Source organism: Cheilinus undulatus, linkage group 3, assembly GCF_018320785.1.
Source record: "Cheilinus undulatus linkage group 3, ASM1832078v1, whole genome shotgun sequence".
In the NCBI taxonomy this organism is placed as follows: domain Eukaryota; kingdom Metazoa; phylum Chordata; class Actinopteri; order Labriformes; family Labridae; genus Cheilinus; species Cheilinus undulatus.
The window spans coordinates 3,338,385-3,362,930 of record NC_054867.1 but is presented as its reverse complement, the minus strand read 5'-3'; the positions used below and the strand labels follow the sequence as shown (position 1 = coordinate 3,362,930).

Genomic DNA, 24,546 nt, shown 5'->3' with positions numbered 1-24,546 from the left:
TTTTGTGTGACCACACTGGACGAGCCCCCAAGTTGACGGAAAAATAAGAAAACAATAAGAAAACACAGATAAAATATAAAGTCAAGCAGGAGTGTCATGTTCTAATGTGGGCCATTTTTTCATTTATGCTTTTTCTGCGGTTAAGTTCACATCACAGTCTTCAGTCTACCTAAACTTCTTTGGGTATATTTCTTTGATTTTTTTTTATTTTCTTTGAAAAATAAAGCAGTTACACTGAACAAAAATATAATGGCAACACTTTTGATTTTGCTTCCAATTTTCATGAGATGAAGTCACAGATCTAAGACTTTTTCTATGTACACAAAAGGCCTATTTCTCTCAAACTCTGGCCCATTCTACCCTGAGGTACTTCAACTCCCTCACTTGGGGTAAAGTCTCACTCCCCAGATGGAGGGAGCAATCCACCGTTTTGGGGCAGAGGACCATGTGTAGACCTCAAAACCTGATCACAAAATTTCAAGAATGCATAAAGGTGTTTTTTCCAGGTTTGACACAGTCCTACACAGAGTGGACTGATTACATTTCAGAGGTCAATGGTCATTACTTCATGCATAATTTTAACCCCATACAATTAACTTGCTCTTTAATCCAGAATCCACAAAAAATGCACCCACACCATGAAAGAAACCAGATTTCTATCGGTCACACCAGCACAAACACCAGAGCTGCTTCTTGACCCAAAACTGTTCTTTCACATGAAAGCATCGGACCACCAGGTGGTAGCTCTAGTTCAGTGAAGTTTTCATTTTAATATCCAAAAATATCCAAACACAAACTCAGTTAAACTCCCTCCTGTATGTGTTTGTGTTTCAGCCATCGACCTTTGTGCCGAGGGGAAACACGACTGTGAGCAGGTGTGTGTCAGCTCTCCTGGTTCTTTCACCTGCGACTGCAACAAAGGATACAAACTGAACGACGACAAGAAGACCTGCACAAGTCAGTCCCACAGACGCTCATACACATATGCATGTTGATAATGCACTGATGTGACTGCCTGCTGTATGAAGAGGAGTGTTTGGCTTGAATTCACGTCATGTTTGTTCATGCTGAAATGGATTCACCTGCTGTTGGTGATGTTTCTGCTGCTTCATGAAGCTGAGTGCATCCATGTTCCTCCTGCTAAAATGAGCTTCAGTCGATCATAGTTCTGTTTGTCCTACTGTAAATTCCTGAATATCTCAGCTTGAAATCCCATCAGTTCAGCAGTCAGTAAAAATACGACTGTTGGGCGCGCAGATGGTTGAGTGGTTTAAGGCGCTACCCGCGTACGCAGGCGGCCCAAATCCAGCCTGTGGCCCTATGCCGCATGTCTCTCCCCTGTTTCCAAGTCTATCCACCGTCCTTCCTCAATCTAATAAAGGCATGAAAAGGCCCAAAATTAAATCTTTAAAGTACGACTGTTTAATGTGACTGAAATAAAACAATGACTCCAGTTATTTTGTGCTCACAAGTGGACAGGTTCTCATCATAACCCTCACCAGTCTGTGGTGCTCTCGTGTTGTTTGAGATTTAGTGATAGTGAAACAAACAGGAACATGGATGCACTCGTGCGCATTCTGCCGCTGTGCTGCTTACGGCCTCGCTGCTCTCCTCCCTCAGTGATCGACTTCTGTTCCTTTGGAAACCACAGTTGTGATCATGAGTGTGTGAGTGTGCTCAACGGCTATCACTGCCGCTGTAATGAAGGATACAGGCTGCTGGACGACGGCAAGACCTGCCAGGGTGAGTACTGCTTCAGACCGGAGACTGAAAGTAAGAACACAAATGCACAGTTCACAGCTGGTTGACTGCAGGTAAGGAGCACATTTACAGTTTCATACTTTATTAACACTTGCCTGATTCTGTACTTACACACTTTGTTTACATAAATATGACACTACTTGCCTACTTTGAAATTTTAGAGGCATGAAACCAAAACAGAGACTAAAATCCTCAAATGAGTTCTTTTCTGTAGTTCTGCTTCTGTCTGAGGGACTTGTTCAAAAAACTCTCATGCTACTGTTCCCCTAATGACCTTAAAAACTCTGAAAAGCCATCCTTGCACATCTCGGCCCGATGATGCTGCAAATGAATGGGTAAATGACGACCCTGCTCTAAACACTCCTTTATGCTTGACATCTGAAATGCACACAGACGGAGCTTTTCAGGATCATTTCGTCCATATTTCTGCGTGTCCTCTCTGCTGGACCAAACATTATAATCACGGGTAATTCTGGGGGAAGTGTTGAGTATTGTATTCATAAATGAGCCTCAGCTTTGTTCAGTGTTAAGATATGAATAACAAATTAATTCTGGGGGCATATCTCTGAACAACTAAACCCTTAGAGATTGTTTTAATACTTAGTCACAGTCAAGCTGCTTAGCACAAAAAGTCACTTTTTATTTGGCAGATATAAAATATAAATGAATTTTTTCTACTTTCATTGAGCTATTTTTCTTCTCATCTACACCTGTAATTATTGATATCAATCAGATATACATTGGTATTAAAGAACTTAACCCTTTGAATGCATTTTTATCATGATGCCACCATGTTTTCAATGAAGAATCAGAAATATAATTACTTTCAATATACTACATGCAAAATAATGTGTTTTTTGTGTGATAAATAATTAATGTCCTGCTTATGTCAATGATTAGCAGCAACATTGATTTTTAAGGTCGTTTTTTTTTTTTTTTTTTTTTTTTTTTTTGCATGTTCAGTACATTTTTTATCCGTATGCCAACATGATAATGCCATCTGGTGGACAGTTGGAAAAAGCTCAAATTGACACCCAGACATAATAAAATACATGTATAAGACTTTATGAGGAACCCTGCAGGTTAAGACAAAAAAATCATCTTGTTGAACTTAAAGCTCACTAGATACACTATAGTGCCAAAAGTATTCACTCACCCATACAAATAATTAAAATCATGTATTCCAATCACTTCCATGGCCACAGGTGTATAAAATCAAGCACCTAGACATGCAGACTGTTTCCACAAACATTTGTGAAAGAATGGCTCGCTCTCAGGAGCTCAGTGAATTCCAGCATGGTACTGTGATAGGATGCCTCCTCTGCAACAAGTCCAGTGGTGAAATTTCCTGGCTCCTAAATATTCCACAGTCAACTGTCAGTGGTATTATAACAAAGTGGAAGCCATTGGGAATGACAGCAACTCAGCCACCAAGTGGTAGGCCACATAAAATGACGGAGTGGGGTCAGTGGATGCTGAGGCGCGTGGTCGGAATGGGTTTCCATGGCTGAGCAGCTGCATCCAAGCCATACATCACCAAGTGCAACGCAAAGCGTTGGATGCAGTGGTGTAAAGCACGCCGCCACTGGACTCTCGAGCAGTGGAGACACGTTCTTTGGAATGATGAGTCACACTTCTCCATCTGGCAATCTGATGGACCAGTCTGGGTTTGGCAGTTGCCAGGAGAACGGTGCTTGTCTGACTGCATTGTGCCAAGTGTAAAGTTTGGTGGAGGGGGGATTATGGTGTGGGCTTGTTTTTCAGGAGCTGGACTTGGCCCCTTAGTTCCAGTCAAAGGAACTCTGAATGCTTCAGCATACCAAGAGATTTTGGACAATTCCATGCTCCCAACTTTGTGGGAACAGTTTGGGGATGGCTCCTTCCTGTTCCAACATGACTGTGCACCAGTGCACAAAGCAAGGTCCATAAAGACATGGATGAGAGAGTTTGGTGTGGATCAACTTGACTGGCCTGCACAGAGTCCTGACCTCAACCCCATAGAACACCTTTTGGATGAATCAGAGTGGAGACTGAGAGCCAGGCCTTCTCATCCAGCATCAGTGTGTGACCTCACAAATGTGCTTCTGGAAGAATGGTCAAAAATTCCCATAAACACACTCCTAAACCTTGTGAGGAGCCTTCCCAGAAGAGTTGAAGCTGCAAAGGGTGGACCAACATCATATTAAACCGTATGGATTAAGAATGGGATGTCACTTAAGTTGATATGCAAGTCAAGGCAGGTGAGCAAATACTTTTGGCAATATAGTGTATCTGCACTTTGAGTGCAATTTGAGTTTATAAACTCACCAGTTCCTCTGCAGTAACCGCTGTTTCAGACGGACTGCCAGTGTTAGGACTGCATCTCAGAGACACTGCACGCCTCACACAAGGAGAATTTTGATATTTGAGGTCTCATCTAGTTTTACTGAGCAACACAAGCGGTTTTTGGCTAAACTAGACAGGAAAATGATATAGAGCCATATTTACCTTGTTGTAGCAAATATTTACGTCCACATTGGTAGAATATGTTTGAAATTTGTTTCCTGATGATCCAGATAAAGGCCACGAGCTAAAACCTGTCTATTTAATGAAGTTGTTCTCCAAACTTCTACTTTTTATGAGGCTTTCTGTTTCAACACCATTAAAATTGTTGCAGGTAAAGATAAACACAGCACTGCTGTGCTTAAAAGCTTGAGTGTAAGTCTTGCTTCAACGGTGTGTTTTACACTTACTGTAGGAGCTGAGCTGGAAGTAACAAGATCACATAAAAACACACAATCTTGCCAAAATTCCTGCCATTCACATAAATACAGTAAAAATGATCAAAGAATGAAGAGGGCGTAAAATGTGCAAAATCTCCTCTAAGGGCTAAAAACATCAACAACAAAGCTTAAACTCAACACATTACTATCACAGCTGACATGCATGTTGTCTGCATGTTAATTCATGACTCACAGATAAAACATCTGTGTTCTTCTTCACACAGACAGAAATCACATTTAACACAGAAACATCTGCAGCTCAGGATGTTTTTGAAAGAAGACGATTAATCCCCTCCGCAGTAACAGACTATGTTTTCCCTGAAAGACACTAAAGCCTTCAAAGGAAACATGTCGGGTAATGGTGTCGTCCAGTCAACCCAAATACCACGGCAGACGTTCCAGAAGTCAGATATTAAAGGGTTAACACATCTGCTGGTTCTGCTGCTTTCTGTAGAAGCTTGTTTTTAACACACGTTTGAAAACAAGGTGGAAATACTAAAGTCCCGTAAATGACCCTGGAAAATAAACCCTGTAGACTTTAACACACACATTTTGATTCACTATATGCGTGTGTGTTGTTTAGCCATTGACCTGTGCGCAGAGGGGAAACATGACTGTGAACAAATCTGCATCAGCGCTCCCGGCGTCTTCACCTGTGACTGCAACGAAGGATACACTCTGAATGAGGACAAGAAGACCTGTGCACGTCAGTCAGACCGCTCACACAATACACACTCAGGAGTACACACCCAAGCCTGATCAGTACACGGCAGTGCAAGGCTGCATATCAGAGCAGAAATACACACACGGGAGTACACACCCCAGCCTGATCAGTACACGGCAGTGCAAGGCTGCATATCAGAGCAGAAATACACACACGGGAGTACACACCCCAGCCTGATCAGTACACGGCAGTGCAAGGCTGCATATCAGAGCAGAAATACACACACGGGAGTACACACCCCAGCCCAGGGGCGTCGCTAAAGAATTTGGATATTAAACAGGGCCCCCCTTAACCATCTAGCCAAGCAACAAATGTTGCATCCTTTTAACAGATTTCTATGCATTTTAATGTATTTTTTAAACAAAATTTCCCCATTTATGGTAAATTAAATTTATTCGCATTATTTTGCAGCACTGGACTACACCATTTGGACATTTTAAGGCAGGACCAGAGGCCCCCCAGTGTTGTATTTGACTCTATTTGATACACATCTCAGTCTGTTGACCGCTTTATTCAGTCACTTTAGTATAAGGGGAGAAGCAAAATTACACATTGATCATAAGAGGGAGCCAGAGCGCTGACAGTGTGCATATGTTAATATTATGTAAAGGCGTCTGTGGAGGGCCTGTTTACTGTTTGTTTTTTTTTTAAAGACCTGATGATTTTTCACTGCATCTTGGGTTACAGATAGAAACTAACTGCCTGTGTGTGTGTCTGTGTTATTCAGCCATTGACCTGTGTGCGGAGGGAAAGCATGACTGTGAACAAATCTGTATCAGCGCCCCGGGCGTCTTCACCTGTGACTGCAACAAAGGATTCAAACTCAACAAAGACAAAAAGACATGCACAAGTCAGTGACTCACTAACAATGCCGCTTCATCCACATTCTGTTGTCTCTAATAACTGCTGTACCGTTCATTAGGGTTCCTAAGGTGTTCTTTAGGCGTTCTTTAGGGGTTCTTTAGATGATCTTTAGGTGATCTTTAGGTATTCTTTAGGTGTTCCTTAGGTGTTATTTAGGTGTTCTTTAGGCAGTATTTGGGTGTCCTTTAGGTATTCTTTAGGGGTTCTTTAGGTATTTTTTAGGGGTTCTTTAGGTTATCATTAGTGGCCCTTTAGGTGTTTTTTAGGTGTTCTTTAAGTGTGTTTTGTTAAAACATCAAGATTTTACATTTAAGCACAGGAGAGGAAACCTGGAGCTGCATGCAGAGAGAGTGTGCCTGCATCTTTGTACTGAAAGATATTATTTCAGAGTTATAGCAAGGATGTTTTCCTTAGCAACATCATAGAACATGTTTTAAAAAACTTTTAAAACATGGTTTATAATTAACATTTTTTTTTAGAAAATTAACATTGAAAATGTTTTTGTAGCACCACACATGCCTCCAGTATCATGTATCATTCTTTATTTAAATTCATGCAGGCTAACCAGGGAAACCTCATGGAGATCAACAAACATTGAACAACACTGTCCTGAACAGAGGCAGCAGCACAGTTACCACGGTTACAGCCAAACAATTAGAAACACAGGTCAGCTTAATCCTGGGTCAAAAAAGTCATCAGTCAAAAAAACAACCTGATACCTCCTCCTCCATCACTTTACATTTAAAACATTTAAAGAGACCAGTTCCTCCAAACATGACTGTCTGCAGTGGAGTCCAGGCTGCAGGGCCAGCATACCTGAAACTACATCAGACTCTGGGGACAGATTGCAAAACTGAGTTTGTGACTGAGTCACAGAGTGAAGACTGTAGCTCCCTGCTTTAAAAAAAGGCCTGTGGCAAATTAATTAGAACAGTAAATAAATCCACCTCTGCACCAATCAGATGCTTTATTTTTTAAGCCTCATAGACATTGACTGATTTCAGCATAGAAGCTAACACAGCTCTGCTCTTTAACAGCAGAGGAATGTTTGGTTTCTTTGTTTAGGAATCAGTGTTTGAAAGGAACAAACGAGTGATTTGAGTCGCTGCAGCTGTTTGTGACATTAATAGTGATTTTTCTGGCCGTGTATCTGCAGACATGGACATGTGTAACACAGTGGAGCATGGCTGTGAGCATCAGTGTGTGAGCACTCCAGGATCCTACTACTGCATCTGTCCAGAAGGAGAGCTGCTGCAGGACGACGGCAAGAGCTGCGGCAGTAAGTAACCCGTCTAACCTGAACCATTTGGATTAGACAGTAGACGTGATTTTACCTTAATGAGGCAGAAAGATGGTGACAGCATGTAGGGAGAAACAGAGATCAAGATCTGCTGATTTAAAACCTGTTCTAACAAACTTTAGAGCAGCATTACTCATCCCTGCTCAACCTAAGAGCCAAATTGTTGAAAAATGCTTTTGCAAGAGCCACAATGTAAGTGGTAAAAAGTGGCAAAAATGGGTAAAAGCAGCAATAAAAATAAGTTAAAGGTGGCAAAAAGGTCAAAAAGCTGCAAAAAAGTAGCAAAAATGGGCAGAAGGGGCAAGGTGCTCAAAAATGGCCAAAACTGGGTGAAAAGGGAAAAAATGGGGAGAAAAACATTTGCAACAAAGGGCAGGAGGTGGCAAAAATAGGTGAGAGGTTACCAAAAGATAAGTAACAGGTGGCAAAAATAGTCAGAAAACAGCAAAAAAAGCAAAAAATGAGTGTTATAGTGGCTTAAACTGCCAGGAAGGTAGGAAAATGGGAAAAAGGCAGTATAGAAAAGAAAAAATGGCATTTAATGGCAAAATGCAGCTAAAATGAGTGAAAAGTGGCAAAAAAAAAGGGCATAGAAAGGGAAAAAAATTGCAAACAGCAAGTGGGATGTAAGAGGCAAAAATGGGCAAAAGTGGCAAAAGACATGGCAAAAGTGGGCTTAAAGCAGTAAAAATGGATTTAAATTTGCAAAAAAATGGAAGAATTGGCAAAAAAATTGCAAATAAGGGCAATGGAAATAAACAGACAAAAAATTAAAGTTGACAATTAAAGCCAACTGTAGAAGTGTGGGAATCAAATACATTAATGTGACTTGCAATGGATCGTTTCTGAAGTCAACGTTTCCATTTTTTAGGTTTTCTGAGGAATAAATATTTCAAATTCAGACATAAAAGAGCCACAAATCATCACAGAAGAGCCACATGTGGCCCTAGAGCCACACGTAGAGTATCCCTGTCTTAGACGATAAAGAGTTAAACTATTCCAGACATACATGACCAGCTCACAGTCAGTCTGACGTGTTTATGATCACATTTCCATACCTGTGTTTTATGTTCTTGCTGCACTATTTAAAAAAAAAAATCAACCCACAGAATCTACTCAATAAAGCTGAGGTAAGAATTGGCACTCAGTTTATCAGGTACATTTTAGCCAATATTTGGTGTACATGGGACCTAAATTTAACATTCTATTACAGACTGGGTAAGTATCTCCTTTTAACTACTGAACAGATTTTACAACTTTTAGGTAAAGAAAAATGAAAAGACAAAAATTTCTTGTCTTTTCCATTAAATGAGTAGCAGCTGTCCTACTGTGGTAAAATATGCTCACTATAAAAAGCTGCTTACTTAGTTTATTGAGTATAATTTATTATCTGATTGGATATTATTTACTAGCCATAAAAATGTTTTTGTTGTGTACTGGCTCTACATTACATCAGTTCTTATACGCCACAAAAACCCTGTGACAGGAAGCAGGAAAGTGGGTGCAATTATGGTCTCAAAGTTGTCCCAGAAGGATAACCACTAAAATCATGAATGATTAAAAGGAGAGGGAAGAAACCAAAACAAACAAAAACACTGAGAAAAGGGTAAAACCACACCTTTGCTGCCATGCTGCTGGTTAGAAACTTAATCAATCTAAACAGCCCTGAAATCTGTTTCATCTTATGTGGTCGGTCATAGTGAACGATGGTGACGAGCACATCTAAGACGCTTCACAACATCCTGACAGGAAGTCTATCATGCCATCAGAGCAAAAACCAATCTGCATGCCCAGCAGTCAAATGTAAACAAACCACATGGCAAAGCCAGAGAAGAATGATGAAGTTGGTGCTGTGAGGCAGAGGAGTTTGTCAGGCTCTGAGAACAGAGTCATCAAGGGATGACTAGATGGGTTTAAAAGAAAAATAAGTTCTCTAGTTGTGAAACTATCAGAAATGATCACTTTCTGCTGTGTAAACCTGGATTGCCCACATGTGTGCTTTTCAAATTTCAGTTTTCAACATCCTGAACATGAGCACAAAGTTCTTAACTGTATGTGTACAGAGATTTTAGACCTTTGGTTTTTCTTCAGTGAGGATGCTGGTTTCTCCAAGATGTTCATCCACTGTAGCGCCATCTGTCCAGTTGGATTGACAAAGATTACATCTCAGAAAACCTGACCACTGCCAACAGTGATCTCAACTCTTTGAGAATACAATAAAAACAATTGCAAAAGGCATCTAGAACTTCCTGATGTAAGCTGACTACAAGCTACTGCCATCTGACTACCTGTCATGTCATTACTGTACACAAACATGGACGATAAGAACGATTAGACTTCAATCAGGAACACTCTCATGTATATTTAACCATTTTGTTCCAAAATGGATCTGCGGCTTTACTTTGGTGGAGACGTCTCTGCTCTAAAGATGCTCTCTGGGTTAGTCAGAAGCATGCTTTGACTCTGGATATGGATGGATACATTTATGACATTGCATATTGAATTATCAGTTCAGTCACAATTAATCCATAGCATGACTCTCAATATGAGGCTGCAGCCATCTTTATGCTAAAAAGGAGGAGGCTGGGATGGAGGAGGCCAGCAGCAGCAGCGGTGGTGCATCAGCATTAATGCAAGCAGGGAAAAATATGTCATATTTAAATGGCCCGCTGTGTTGAGAGAAAGAGCTGTGATTGGCTGTGGGAGCTGGGAGACAATAATTGGATCAGCTGGCTGTTGGCGTATGACTAATGTGTCTTTCTGAGCTTCATAATCCACCAATCCATGGCAGTTGCCATAGCAAAAACCCTGTCTTAGAGTAATGATGATAATGGTAAGAACTTTACTCGTATAGCACTTTTAAAACGTTTTCCTTTTGACAATAAACAAAGTTATAAAAGCATAGGAACACAATAAGGAAGACAAAACCCAACACCCAAAGAACCATGAGAAATTCAGACAACATTGTTACCCCCAACAACAAACTAAGGTCTGATCCACACATACGTATGGAGGAGGACTAGGGTCAGAGGTGGAGGAAAAACAGTGCTGTGTACTTCGAGATTAAGGTCAAAATGATGAAAATTAAGCTGTTATACAATTTTGAGAAAAGAGTCTAAATTTGAGACTAAAGTCAGAGTTTTTTACTGCGTAAGTCAAAGAGCATATCTCAGACACTGTTCATGTGTGAAAGCGAGAATCTTTGTTGTTAAATCCAAAGTAAAGTTTCAAATGTTCATCAATACAAGGCATTTTGTAGAGACTGTTTCTCATAGTCTACTATTTGCATGAGATTGTGTCTGCATCTGCTCAGTTTGTTAGACTGTGAGCGAATCAAAGAGCTGTAAAGGTTTTCATGTCTGTCAGTGATAACACATCAGGCTGCAGAGATACAGTATGTGGGCCGTAAATAAGGCTGTACAAAGACATTAGAGTCCACACAGGGCAATGTCAGTTTTACAACTTTAACATGTTAATTTTATCAGGAGGTAGCACAGTAAAGTAACTAATCATTTTTCTCTGAATGTACATACAGTATGTATGACTGATAATTATTTTTTTTATTATTTTATTTTGACTGTTGGAAAGTTCTTCACATCTTTCCAGGCTTGGTTTTACTTGAGCAGGGCAAATATAGGAGCCAATGACATCACCGGTCTTGATGGGGAATGGCCCCACCCCCTGACACCACAGCGATAGAAACTCACAGAACAGTTCATCTCAGTTCAGTCTGGTGTTAGCTGATTTAGTGCCTTTATTGAAAGTTAACAGTCAGTCACATGCTGTGGTTTGTTCATTGTGAGGTAAATTTCCCAAATCTATCAACCATGGTGGCCTACGGGTCATTAAAGGCACCACAACGGAGAGATCTGTGCCAGAAAACAGTAAATTTAATCCCCAACTTCCTGTCTCCACTCTGGCACAGAGCCAGGCAGCTGAGCTCTGACCAGAAACATTTTTTTAATTTGAGAGGATCGTATTTCTTGTGAGTGGGCGTGGCTTCAGATCATTCCACTGACACCCCCACACCATGTGTGTGATGTTTAATTTGACTGAAATTTTGCCTGGTAGTTCCTAACACAATAGCCTGCCAAACAAAAAACTAAAATACAGATTCATTTTTACTTTACAGGGACTTTGATGAAAACTCCTTCCAGGTTGGCTGTGTCTGCCGTTGCCATGACAATGAAAGTGATAATGTAGAAGTGATAACGGCACACTAGTGGCGTCAAACAGCCTTGAAAGGGGCACACAGTGTGAAATGAAAAGCTCAAAACATATTTACACTAAACGCTGTAAATGCTGATCTTTTAAAATCATCAACATGTTTCATTTACCTTAAATAGCGTTTGCATTATTATGTAACGCTAAAATGCACAAAACGTCCTCTTTATCTCAAAAATACCCTCCTGTATGTGGATTACGCTACTGCTACAAGGTTTGTATTCAACCATGCAGAATAATGCTGTTTCTTTATACTTTTTATAATAAAACAGATCAATGATAAAAAATTAACCCCCGTACAGTGTGGGGCCATAAAAACACGAACTATTCTGATCAAATGTTTTTGGAACCAGGCTGTAACCGAGTTTATTTCTGCCGTAAATATGGACATTTCAACAAGGGATGTTTATGGGACTTCTGCTTCAAAGACAGCCTCTAGTGGACATGCAGCTCTTTAACACTTCTTCACTGGCTTCATTTTTAACACCAGAGACTACCACTTGTGAACAGACACATAATCGGTTTCTTAACACTGAGTCATGATGAATGCAGCTGATTGAGGAGAAACTCAGCAGTGTCTCTCAGGCTGAAGGAGGATTAAGATCCTGGGGGTCCTGCGGGACCAAACAGAGATGTTACAGGCGGAAGACATGAGCGGTCAGACTGCAGCAAGAGGTCAGTATCAAGATCTCTGAGATTGATCTGAGCCAACAGCAATAAAACTGCAATCTTTATCGACCTCAGCCCAGAACAGTTGTGTTTTAAATCAGTGATCAGTGAGAGAAAGATGACTAAACTGGACTGACATTAAGAGCTGAGATCATGATCAGAGTCAGAGGAGAGGGTGGTGTTTCTCAGGAGATGAAATAAAAAAGTGTTTAAAAATAAATCAAACTTGTCTTGATGATTAAAACAGATCTGTTTAGTCTGTGAGGCCATGGCTGGACAAAGATTGGACCTTCTCCTGAATTTTTCTATCCTCTGGGGTCCCAGAGGAACACCGAGAGCCTGCCAGAAGCCCTCAGACAGCACACTCCTGTGGAGAGAAGCGATAGTGCAGACAGCTTCATTTATAATCCAGTCAGGATTTACATTCACTTACAGACGATTGAAGACATTCTTTATTACTAGGAACAATCTCCTGGATACAAGATCTGGAGCTTCTTTAACTAAACTAGATCTGAAAACTTTAGTCAGATGAAAATATGGTGAAACAAACAAAAACAATCAAGAAACACTGCTCAGCCTGCTCTCTCTGTTTACTGGCCCATAACAGTCATTTGTTCATATATTTGGAAAAAAAAGGAATGGAAATTCATACAAAAAACGGACATACATTTATCTGACAGGGATACACGATATTTGGTTAGGCTAATATCTGCAATGCAGATATTTTATAATTTATTTTCACAAAATCAATATCAATATTTAAATGAAGGTCAGACTTCAAACTTCAAGGTTGATTTAAAATACTGTAAAGACCTATAGAATTAAGCTGATGTAGGCCAAAAATTTGATCCAATTAGGTCAATATTAACTGTTGGTACAGAGCAGTATATACAGTCAATACAGGCAGATATTTAAACCCAATACAGGCCAATATTAACTCCCACTATAGGCCAATATTTACAACAAATATAGGCCAATATTAACTCCCAATATAGGCCAATATTTACTACCAATGAAGACCAATATAAACAACAACTATAGGCCAATATTTACTGTTGGTATAGAGCCAAAATTTGTAAGCAATATAAGCAGATATTTAAACCCAATACAGGCCAATATTAACTCCCACTATAGGCCAATATTTACTACCAATGAAGACCAATATTAACAACAAATATAAGCCAATATTTACTCCCAATATAGGCCAATATTTATTGTTGGTATAAAGCCAAAATTTGCAAGCAATATAATCAGATATTTAAACCCAATGAAGGCCAATATTTACAAGTATAGGCCAGTATTAACTCCCAATGTAGGCAAATATTTACTACCAATAAAGACCAATATTAACAAATATAGGCCAAGATTTACTTCCAAATAAAACCAATATTCACAACAAATATAGGCCAATATTTACTACCAATATAGACCAATATTCACAACATATATAGGCAAATATTTAATCCCAACATAGGCCAATATTTACTACCAAAATGGACCAATATTCACAACATATATAGGCAAATATTTAATCCCAACATAGGCCAATATTTACTACCAATACAGACCAATATTAACAAGCAAAATATGCCAATATTTTTTCCTAATAATAACGAAAAATTTACTACCAATATAGCTCAAGATTTACTCCCATTAAAAACCAATATTTACTACCAATAAAGACCAATATTCATAGCAAATTTAGGCCAATATTTACTCCCAATGTAGGCAAATATTTACTACCAATAAAGACCAATATTAACAAATATAGGCCAAGATTTACTTCCAAATAAAACCAATATTCACAACAAATATAGGCCAATATTTACTACCAATATAGACCAATATTCACAACATATATAGGCAAATATTTACTCCCAACTTAGGCCAATATTTACTACCAAAATAAACCAATATTCACAACATATATAGGCAAATATTTAATCCCAACATAGGCCAATATTTACTACCAATACAGACCAATATTAACAAGCAAAATATGCCAATATTTTTTCCTAATAATAACGAAAAATTTACTACCAATATAGCTCAAGATTTACTCCCATTAAAAACCAATATTTACTACCAATAAAGACCAATATTCATAGCAAATTTAGGCCAATATTTACTCCCAATGTAGGCAAATATTTACTACCAATAAAGACCAATATTAACAAATATAGGCCAAGATTTACTTCCAAATAAAACCAATATTCACAACAAATATAGGCCAATATTTACTATTAATATAGACCAATATTCACAACATATATAGGCAAATATTTACTCCCAACATAGGCCAATATTTACTACCAAAATAAACCAATATTCACAACATATATAGGCAAATATTTAATCCCAACATAGGCCAATATTTACTACCAATACAGACCAATATTAACAAGCAAAATATGCCAATATTTTTTCCTAATAATAACGAAAAATTTACTACCAATATAGCTCAAGATTTACTCCCATTAAAAACCAATATTTACTACCAATAAAGACCAATATTCATAGCAAATTTAGGCCAATATTTACTCCCAATGTAGGCCAATATTTATCACCAATAAAGACCAATATTCACAACAAATTTAGGCCAATATTTACTCCCAATGTAGGCCAATATTTACTATCAATACAGACCAATATTAACAACAAATATAAGCCAATATTTACTCCCAATATAGGCCAATATTTATTGTTGGTATAAAGCCAAAATTTGCAAGCAATATAAGCAGATATTTAAAACCCAGTGAAGGCCAATATTTACAACAAGTATAGGCCAATATTAACTCCCAATGTAGGCAAATATTTACTACCAATAAAGACCAATATTAACAAATATAGGCCAATATTTACTACCAATAAAACCAATATTCACAAAAAAAATATAGGCCAATATTTACTACCAATATAGACCAATATTCACAACATATATAGGCAAATATTTAATCCCAACATAGGCCAATATTCACTACCAATAAAGACAAATATTAACAAGCAAAATATGCCTAATATTTTTTCCTAATAAAGACAAAAAATTTACTACCAATATAGCTCAATATTTACTCCTAATAAAAACCAATATATTTACTACTACGAATAAAGACCAATATTCATAGCAAATTTAGGCCAATATTTACTCCCAATGTAGGCCAATATTTACTACCAATAAAGACCAATATTCACAACAAATTTAGGCCAATATTTACTCCCAATGTAGGCCAATATTTACTACCAATGTAGGCCAATATTTACTACCAATAAAGACCAATATTCACAACAAATATAAGCCAATATTTACTCCCAATATAGGCCAATATTTATTGTTGGTATAAAGCCAAAATTTGCAAGCAATATAATCAGATATTTAAACCCAATGAAGGCCAATATTTACAAGTATAGGCCAGTATTAACTCCCAATGTAGGCAAATATTTACTACCAATAAAGACCAATATTAACAAATATAGGCCAAGATTTACTTCCAAATAAAACCAATATTCACAACAAATATAGGCCAATATTTACTACCAATATAGACCAATATTCACAACATATATAGGCAAATATTTAATCCCAACATAGGCCAATATTTACTACCAAAATGGACCAATATTCACAACATATATAGGCAAATATTTAATCCCAACATAGGCCAATATTTACTACCAATACAGACCAATATTAACAAGCAAAATATGCCAATATTTTTTCCTAATAATAACGAAAAATTTACTACCAATATAGCTCAAGATTTACTCCCATTAAAAACCAATATTTACTACCAATAAAGACCAATATTCATAGCAAATTTAGGCCAATATTTACTCCCAATGTAGGCAAATATTTACTACCAATAAAGACCAATATTAACAAATATAGGCCAAGATTTACTTCCAAATAAAACCAATATTCACAACAAATATAGGCCAATATTTACTACCAATATAGACCAATATTCACAACATATATAGGCAAATATTTACTCCCAACTTAGGCCAATATTTACTATCAATAAACCAATATTCACAACATATATAGGCCATTATTTAATCCCAACATAGGCCAATATTTACTACAAATAAAGACCATTATTAACAAGCAAAATATGCCAATATTTTTCCTAATAATAACGAAAAATTTACTACCAATATAGCTCAAGATTTACTCCATTAAAACCAATATTTACTACCAATAAAGACCAATATTCATAGCAAATTTAGGCCAATATTTACTCCCAATGTAGGCAAATATTTACTACCAATAAAGACCAATATTAACAAATATAGGCCAAGATTTACTTCCAAATAAAACCAATATTCACAACAAATATAGGCCAATATTTACTACCAATATAGACCAATATTCACAACATATATAGGCAAATATTTACTCCCAACATAGGCCAATATTTACTACCAAAATAAACCAATATTCACAACATATATAGGCAAATATTTAATCCCAACATAGGCCAATATTTACTACCAATACAGACCAATATTAACAAGCAAAATATGCCAATATTTTTTCCTAATAATAACGAAAAATTTACTACCAATATAGCTCAAGATTTACTCCCATTAAAAACCAATATTTACTACCAATAAAGACCAATATTCATAGCAAATTTAGGCCAATATTTACTCCCAATGTAGGCCAATATTTATCACCAATAAAGACCAATATTCACAACAAAACTATCAATACAGACCAATATTAACAACAAATATAAGCCAATATTTACTCCCAATATAGGCCAATATTTATTGTTGGTATAAAGCCAAAATTTGCAAGCAATATAAGCAGATATTTAAAACCCAGTGAAGGCCAATATTTACAACAAGTATAGGCCAATATTAACTCCCAATGTAGGCAAATATTTACTACCAATAAAGACCAATATTAACAAATATAGGCCAATATTTACTACCAATAAAACCAATATTCACAAAAAAAATATAGGCCAATATTTACTACCAATATAGACCAATATTCACAACATATATAGGCAAATATTTAATCCCAACATAGGCCAATATTCACTACCAATAAAGACAAATATTAACAAGCAAAATATGCCTAATATTTTTTCCTAATAAAGACAAAAAATTTACTACCAATATAGCTCAATATTTACTCCTAATAAAAACCAATATATTTACTACTACGAATAAAGACCAATATTCATAGCAAATTTAGGCCAATATTTACTCCCAATGTAGGCCAATATTTACTACCAATAAAGACCAATATTCACAACAAATTTAGGCCAATATTTACTCCCAATGTAGGCCAATATTTACTACCAATAAAGACCAATATTCACAACAAATTTAGGCCAATATTTACTCCCAATGTAGGCCAATATTTACTACCAATACAGACCAATATTCACAACAAATTTAGGCCAATATTTACTCCAAATGTAGGCCAATATTTACTATCAATACAGACCAATATTCACGACAAATTTAGGCCAATATTTACTCCCAATGAAGACCAATATTTACTACCAATACAGACCAATATTAACAAGCAAAATTTGCCAATATTTTCTCCTAATAAAGACAAATATTTAATCCCAATGTAGGCCAATATTTACTATCAATACAGACCAATATTCACAACAAATTTAGGCCAATATTTACTCCCAATGAAGACCAATATTTACTACCAATAAAGACCAATATTCACAACAAATTTAGGCCAATATTTACTCCCAATGTAGGCCATTATTTACTATCAATACAGACCAATATTCACAAAATATATAGGTCAATATTTAATCCCAACTTAGGCCAATATTTACTACCAATACAGACCAATATTAACAAGCAAAATATGCCAATATTTTCTCCTAATAAAGACAAATATTTACTACCAATGTTGGCCAATGTTTACTACCAATAAAGACCAATATTCACAACAAATTTAGGCCAATATTTACTACTAATAAAGACCAATATTCACAACAAATTTAGGCCAATATTTACTCCCAATCTAGGCCAATATTTACTATCAATACAGACCAATATTCACAACAAATTTAGGCCAATATTTACTCCAAATGTAGGCCAATATTTACTATCAATACAGACCAATATTCACAACAAATTTAGGCCAATATTTACTCCCAATGTAGGCCAATCTTTACTATCAATACAGACCAATATTCACAAAATATATAGGTCAATATTTAATCCCAACATAGGCCAATATTTACTACCAATTAAGACAAATATTAACAAGCAAAATATGCCAATATTTACTCCCAATAAAAACCAATATTGACAACCAATATAGGCCAATATTATCTACCAATAAAGACCAATATTTACAAACATTATAGGCCAGTATTTATAACCAATGTAGGGCAATAATTACGCCAATATTTACAATGATATAGGTGTATATATACAGTTGATAAAGGCCTATATATACGGCCGTCAGGTGAGATATTTACAGCAAATATAGACTTAATTTAGAGCAGATTGGCAGAAAGGTGTGGTCAATTTTGGCTGATATCTACAGTCAATATAGGCTGGTATTAGATGAAAATATAAGATTTTATTCACGCTGACTTTGGTCCGGGAGGACGATGGTTTGAATCTTGTCAGTATAGAACCAATGCCCTTGGGCAAGGTCCTTAGCCTCTGGAATACCTGCCTATGTCACTTTAGATAAAAGCATCTGTTAAAGGACATTATAGCTTATTTAGGTAGAAATGAACAGTTGATATAGGCCATATTTACTGCTGGTACAAGGAGATATTTACAACTGATCAATTCTGATATTTACAGCAAAAGCAGACAGAAATTTACTGCCAGTACAAGCTGATATTTGCAGCCTCATCTGATAAAGGTTAATATTTACACCTGATACAGACTTATATTTACAGATAATATGTTAGTTCTAAATATCAGCAGAAATGTTCATTATTCACTCATTCATTGATTGAGATTTAACTGGGTAAAAAATGAGCACATTTTGGTTAACACACATGCATGCTTATCCATCATATTTCAAAACAATGTTGAACTGGGCTGAATTAATGAAGCTGAAATGGTTCCAACTGAAGACTGAAGAGCTGGCTGTTCTTGCTGAGCAGAGCCACATGATCTCAGATTCCCATCACTAGTTTCTTTACGGTTATAAATAAGAAATAAGCTGTACAGGAAAAGAGCAAATACTGTTTTCTCTTGTGATAGTTTCATCTCTGTCTCTTTGTCACTCTTTTCTCTTTCAGCCTGTAAGTCTGCAAACATTGACCTGGTTCTCCTAATCGACGGCTCCAAGAGCGTCCGACCACAGAACTTTGAGCTGGTCAAACAGTTTGTGAACCAGGTCAGACATGGTTATGTGATAGGCTCACCTTTAATAACATTTTCTGCTCAGATTTATGGATCGTGCAACTAAAGCACAAAATACTTTAAACAAGTATTTAGAAACAAAGCCTTCAGCATTAGAATAAACACAGAGATTAAACTACCTGTGCCTTTCCTCCTCCAGGTAGTCGACTCTCTGGACGTGTCCGCTCACGGTACCAGGGTGGGTCTGGTTCAGTACTCCAGCAGAGTCCGGACAGAGTTTCCTCTTAACATGTATCACACCGCTGATGAGATCAAAGCTGCCGTCATGAAGGTGAAACTGTTTCTTCTTCTTTTGTCCACTCTTTTTCATAAATACATGAGTGCATGTGGAATGTAAAGTTTGATGCTACAGAAAAAGAAGCATTTAGGATAAAAAAAGACAAACTGACATGAGAACAAGTATAAAGTAAAAGATTCAGACTTTTAAATCATGGCGATCCAACACAAACAGAACTTGAGTCAAAGAATTGTCATAAAAACATCCGAAGGCCTATTCTGATGTTGGTTTTTCTTTCCCTGTTCAGGTTGATTACATGGAGAAAGGAACGATGACCGGCCTGGCTCTAAAGCACATGTTGGAGAACAGCTTCTCTGAGGCCGAGGGAGCTCGTCCCGCCAGCCGTAACATCCCCCGTATTGGACTAGTCTTCACAGATGGACGCTCACAGGACGACATCACCGAGTACGCCAAGAAGGCCAAAGAAGCCGGTGAGAAGAACTCCTCTGAACCTTGTTCTTAAGGACTAACTTCCACTGTAATGATGACTTCTTATAAAGCACTACATGGCCTCACCCCAGACTACTTATCAGAGACGATTTTACTTTATGAACCTGGACGGACCCTCAGATCCTCTGGCACTTCTCTCTTGGCTGTTCCACAGAGCAGAACTAAAAAGTACGGTGCTAAAAAGTACTTCTTTCAGTTTTTATGCCCCAAGACGGTGGAACAGCCTGCCAGAGGATCTGAGAGGAGCTGAGAATATTGAGATTTTTAAGTGCAAGCTAAAAACACACTTATTCAGTCTGGCTTTTATGTAGTACTTTATAATTTTTATGACTATACAGATTATCACAATCATTGTTTCTGTTTTATTCTATTTTTTATAGAAATTTTAAATCTTAGTTTTAGGGGTTTTAGGCTTTTATTTCACTCTAGTTATGATCTTCTATGTTTTATTTTCCAGTTTTATAGGCTTTGAATTATTTGGGCTGTTAAATCTTTTATCATTGTTTTATTTCAACCTTTACTGTTTTTATGCAAATCTTAATGTTTCTCTCATAATTTCTTCCCTTTTCTGATTTGTCTTTCATCTCTGTCTCTTTTCTTATCTTTCATCTTTTTAATTGTTTTAGTAAACTACTTGTGTGTGCATTAGTCTCTAAACCTTTTTACCATGATACCTTTTTGTCTATCACTTTTGTAAAATCCTGGAAAGAACTTTGAACTGCCATTGAATTTGTTTGAAAGGTGCTATATAGATAAAGTTTGACTGATTGATTGATTGATTGATGTCTTTAACATCCGTGTTTCTGTCCACAGGTATCACCATGTACGCCGTGGGTGTGGGGAAAGCCGTAGAAGACGAGCTTCGTGAGATCGCCTCTGACCCCGTGGAAAAACACTTCTACTACACCGCCGACTTCACCGCCATCAGCACCATCGCTGAGAACCTCAAACTCAACGTGTGTCCAGGTACAAAGTCTGAACCTTCACTGATGTGTAAAAAATAATAAAATAAGGATAGACATTATCAAACAAATCATCTCTGACTTTTAGTTATTTAACTTTTTAAATGTTTACTGACTAACCACTACAAGAATCAACTCTCAGTCTCACTGGGATGCTGGCCTGTCACTGTGATGAAGAGCTGGTCTTTGGCTCCATCTACTGACTGTGTCAGGAACTGCTCTACTGTGCAAAACAGTGACAGAACAAGAATATTCCATCCCTTATCAGACATCATTTGTTATAAAGTGTTACTGTATTTGTGCGAGGGAATAAAGTTAAATCATTCAAATAACTGCATTATGTTTACTGTGGAAACATCATCAACTGTAACTGGATCAGATGACTGAGTGTGGTGGTGTATGCTTCAATTAAACATGTATTTGTTATGTTTGTAACTCCCTCCTCCTCTCTGTGTGCCGGTGCAGAAGAGAGTCAGGGGGAGATCGAGGTGAAGGACCCGTGTGCCTGTGAGAGTCTGGTGGAGTTCCAGCAGGCGACCATGAGCAGCCTGGAGCAGATCACACAGAAACATATCCTTTAAAAAAAAAAAAAAAAAAAAATGTGTGACAGGACAAGAGATTCTACTTTTGGTTCTAAAGAAGGAAAAGCACCAACATCCCCAGACTCTGTGTTCATCAATGCCAGGTGCTCATACGCTGGAAGTGCATGCACATTTCTCCTAATTAGCATAGAGAAACACCCTTTCATGCCCATATAAGGACATGGGACTGCAGGGCAGTATGCAAACACAGAAGCACACAGGGGTGAGAGGAAGAGTTGGAGGATGTCAGGAAGTTAAACCATGAAAACAACCACAGTATGAATACTTTGATAGTTCTAAAGCAGATTTAGTTCTTCTCCAAATAACACCAAAAGAAAGATTTAACTATATGTTTAGCACCAACAGTGAATGTTGTTTTTTAGGTATTACCTGATTTACCTGACCAGACTTAAGTCATGTATTTATGCATATTATTTAATTATGTAACCATGTTAAATTGATGAAGTCAGAGTGCTCTGAAGTGTTCTTAGATTGATTGATTGATTTATTTTTGTTAAGAACAAACCATGGGGAAGAAAATTTGGTGAATGTCAACTAAAACTTCATGAGAAGGTTTTAAGAACAAATTTAATCTTAAGAACCGTTGGTGGATGAGTCCCAGTGCTTGTACATGCGGTGCATTCACGCAGGATGAGTGACGTCTGTAATACACTTGAATTTGTGACATTTCTAAATGAAAACATGGCAGCAGCAGCGACAATGATGTTTTTCTAAATTCCTTACAAAAATGCAATGTTGTGCATATCACATACAGTATATCCTATGGATACTGTTAACCAGTGTCCAATAGACCAGCGATTCTCATCCTTTTTTTCCTATCAAGGCATCCTTAACAACTCTGAAAATCTTAAGTAACCCCTGACAAAATTGATTAAAAGATGAACATTTTTCATCCCTATGACTGTTGAGGGATTTAAGACTTGCACTATTACATCCCTCCTGTTCAAGTATCAAAAACGTTTGGCATCTCATGTTGAATAAGAACATCTCAGGTCACTTTTATAGTGTTATGGAGATGATGTTTTTCTGCCCTTTTTAGATTTTAGATTTTTACACACCAACATAAACCCTCCTGGCACAGATCCGCTTTCAAAGCCTAAACACTGAATGTTGAATGACGTATTTCCAAACGTAAATTGTGTAATGCTGAAACGTACGGCTGAATGATGGTTGTATAGGATCAGGCACAAGTGAAGCTGTAGGAGTCAGAGCAGAGGTGTATTAAGAGAGCAGACGTGGTAATGCATGAATAGAGCATAAGGCTCAGTCCCATTTTTGATTTTTTCATCCCTTGAAAGAGAATTACAGTTGCAGCGGTAAGGTCTCCCCCTATGAAATGGGACGACCTCTCAAGTTTCTGATACAGCATCAGAATGAAAACAGCCATGCTACAAAACATTGTCTGTATTAAATGTTATCAAATCAAAAGTTTATTTGTAATAATACTTGATCCAAAAAAATAAATCTAACAGGAGATGAGAAACTTGTCCTGATGTACATGAATGCAGCTGTTAAAGACGTCTCTGATGGACTAAAACTCGGTGAGTCTCAGTTTTGTACCAACGCACTACATATGAGTAAATAAATGTAGAATTCAAATAACTGAACATAAAAATAGAAATGAATGAACACAAACTTTATTGTAGATGTATTATTTAAACTTTAGATTGTTAATAAACCGTCATTTCTTAAATGTTAGCATCCCTCACCTCCTGCCCGATCCATCGAGGATTGAATCAATAATATTTCAGCATCAGTAAGATGATGAGTCAGCTGTTCTCTGAAATGATCCACTTTAAATCTTGTCTGAACTCAGACAGCTGTTTGAGTTGATCAAAAGCCTTGTTAGGAAAACTGTACGTTTTATTACAGCTATTATTTGTAGTTTTATTCCTTAACTGTCTGTTACTGGCCGGGATGATGGCTCGTCTGGAGCAGCTGGAGAACCAGCTCCTCTCCAGGAAGTGAACACCAGGACACCACAGAAGAAGAGGGAGAACAGAACGAGGAGGAGGAGGGCACATCCTGAAAACCTTTTAAAGAGGGATCAGAAACCCTCGCATCAATGGACTAAACCAAAGAGTCTTTTCACAGAGGCCTTCACCAAGTCTGTCTTTATGAAGAGGACTACAGGAGCCTGCAAGGACACTCAACCACGCATAATGTTTACTCCATTTTCATTTGATAATGCCTCGATTACAGTCGTTTCCTCCAGATGTTGACTCATCTATATCCTTAAAACAGATGATACCGCTTTTCCTGTGATAGTGACTAACTTTCAGTTTCTCACACTAGAATCAGCATTTGTAATCTGAATCTGAATTTAAGGACATAAATAAGTCAAGATCTTGAGAAAACAACCAGAAAATACTTATTTTTACAGGAAAATGGTTCAAAATGTAAAATGTTAGCTAAGGGTTTTAAACAAACCAAAAATGGATCCATCTAAGATGCCTTAAAGATTTCAACCTCCATGCTCTGTTTATGCTGAAAGGGGTCAGAAGGCATGTCCTCTCTTTTATAGAATCATTTCACTGTAGATAAAAACACCAAACACTAATGAGAAGCAGCTTC

General features: G+C 37.3%; 1 protein-coding gene across 3 annotated transcripts in view; it reads left to right on the top strand.

Moving 5' to 3' along the window:
- Positions 1 to 24,546, top strand: part of matn4 (matrilin 4) — a 69,422-nt gene that overhangs the window by 44,142 nt on the left and 734 nt on the right. Inside the window, exons 7-17 of one of the 3 annotated variants that reach the window (XM_041783015.1) lie at positions 835 to 957; positions 1,621 to 1,743; positions 5,107 to 5,229; positions 5,975 to 6,097; positions 7,268 to 7,390; positions 19,558 to 19,655; positions 19,821 to 19,952; positions 20,206 to 20,389; positions 21,222 to 21,374; positions 21,836 to 21,940; positions 23,882 to 24,546. The exon at positions 23,882 to 24,546 is cut by the window's right edge and continues 734 nt beyond it. In XM_041783015.1, the coding sequence (XP_041638949.1) occupies positions 835 to 957; positions 1,621 to 1,743; positions 5,107 to 5,229; positions 5,975 to 6,097; positions 7,268 to 7,390; positions 19,558 to 19,655; positions 19,821 to 19,952; positions 20,206 to 20,389; positions 21,222 to 21,374; positions 21,836 to 21,940; positions 23,882 to 23,940 (1,346 nt within the window). In that variant the 3' untranslated portion in view covers positions 23,941 to 24,546. The remainder of the gene's footprint in view (positions 1 to 834; positions 958 to 1,620; positions 1,744 to 5,106; positions 5,230 to 5,974; positions 6,098 to 7,267; positions 7,391 to 19,557; positions 19,656 to 19,820; positions 19,953 to 20,205; positions 20,390 to 21,221; positions 21,375 to 21,835; positions 21,941 to 23,881) is intronic. The other 2 variants (XM_041783017.1, XM_041783016.1) reach the window with 2 other exon arrangements.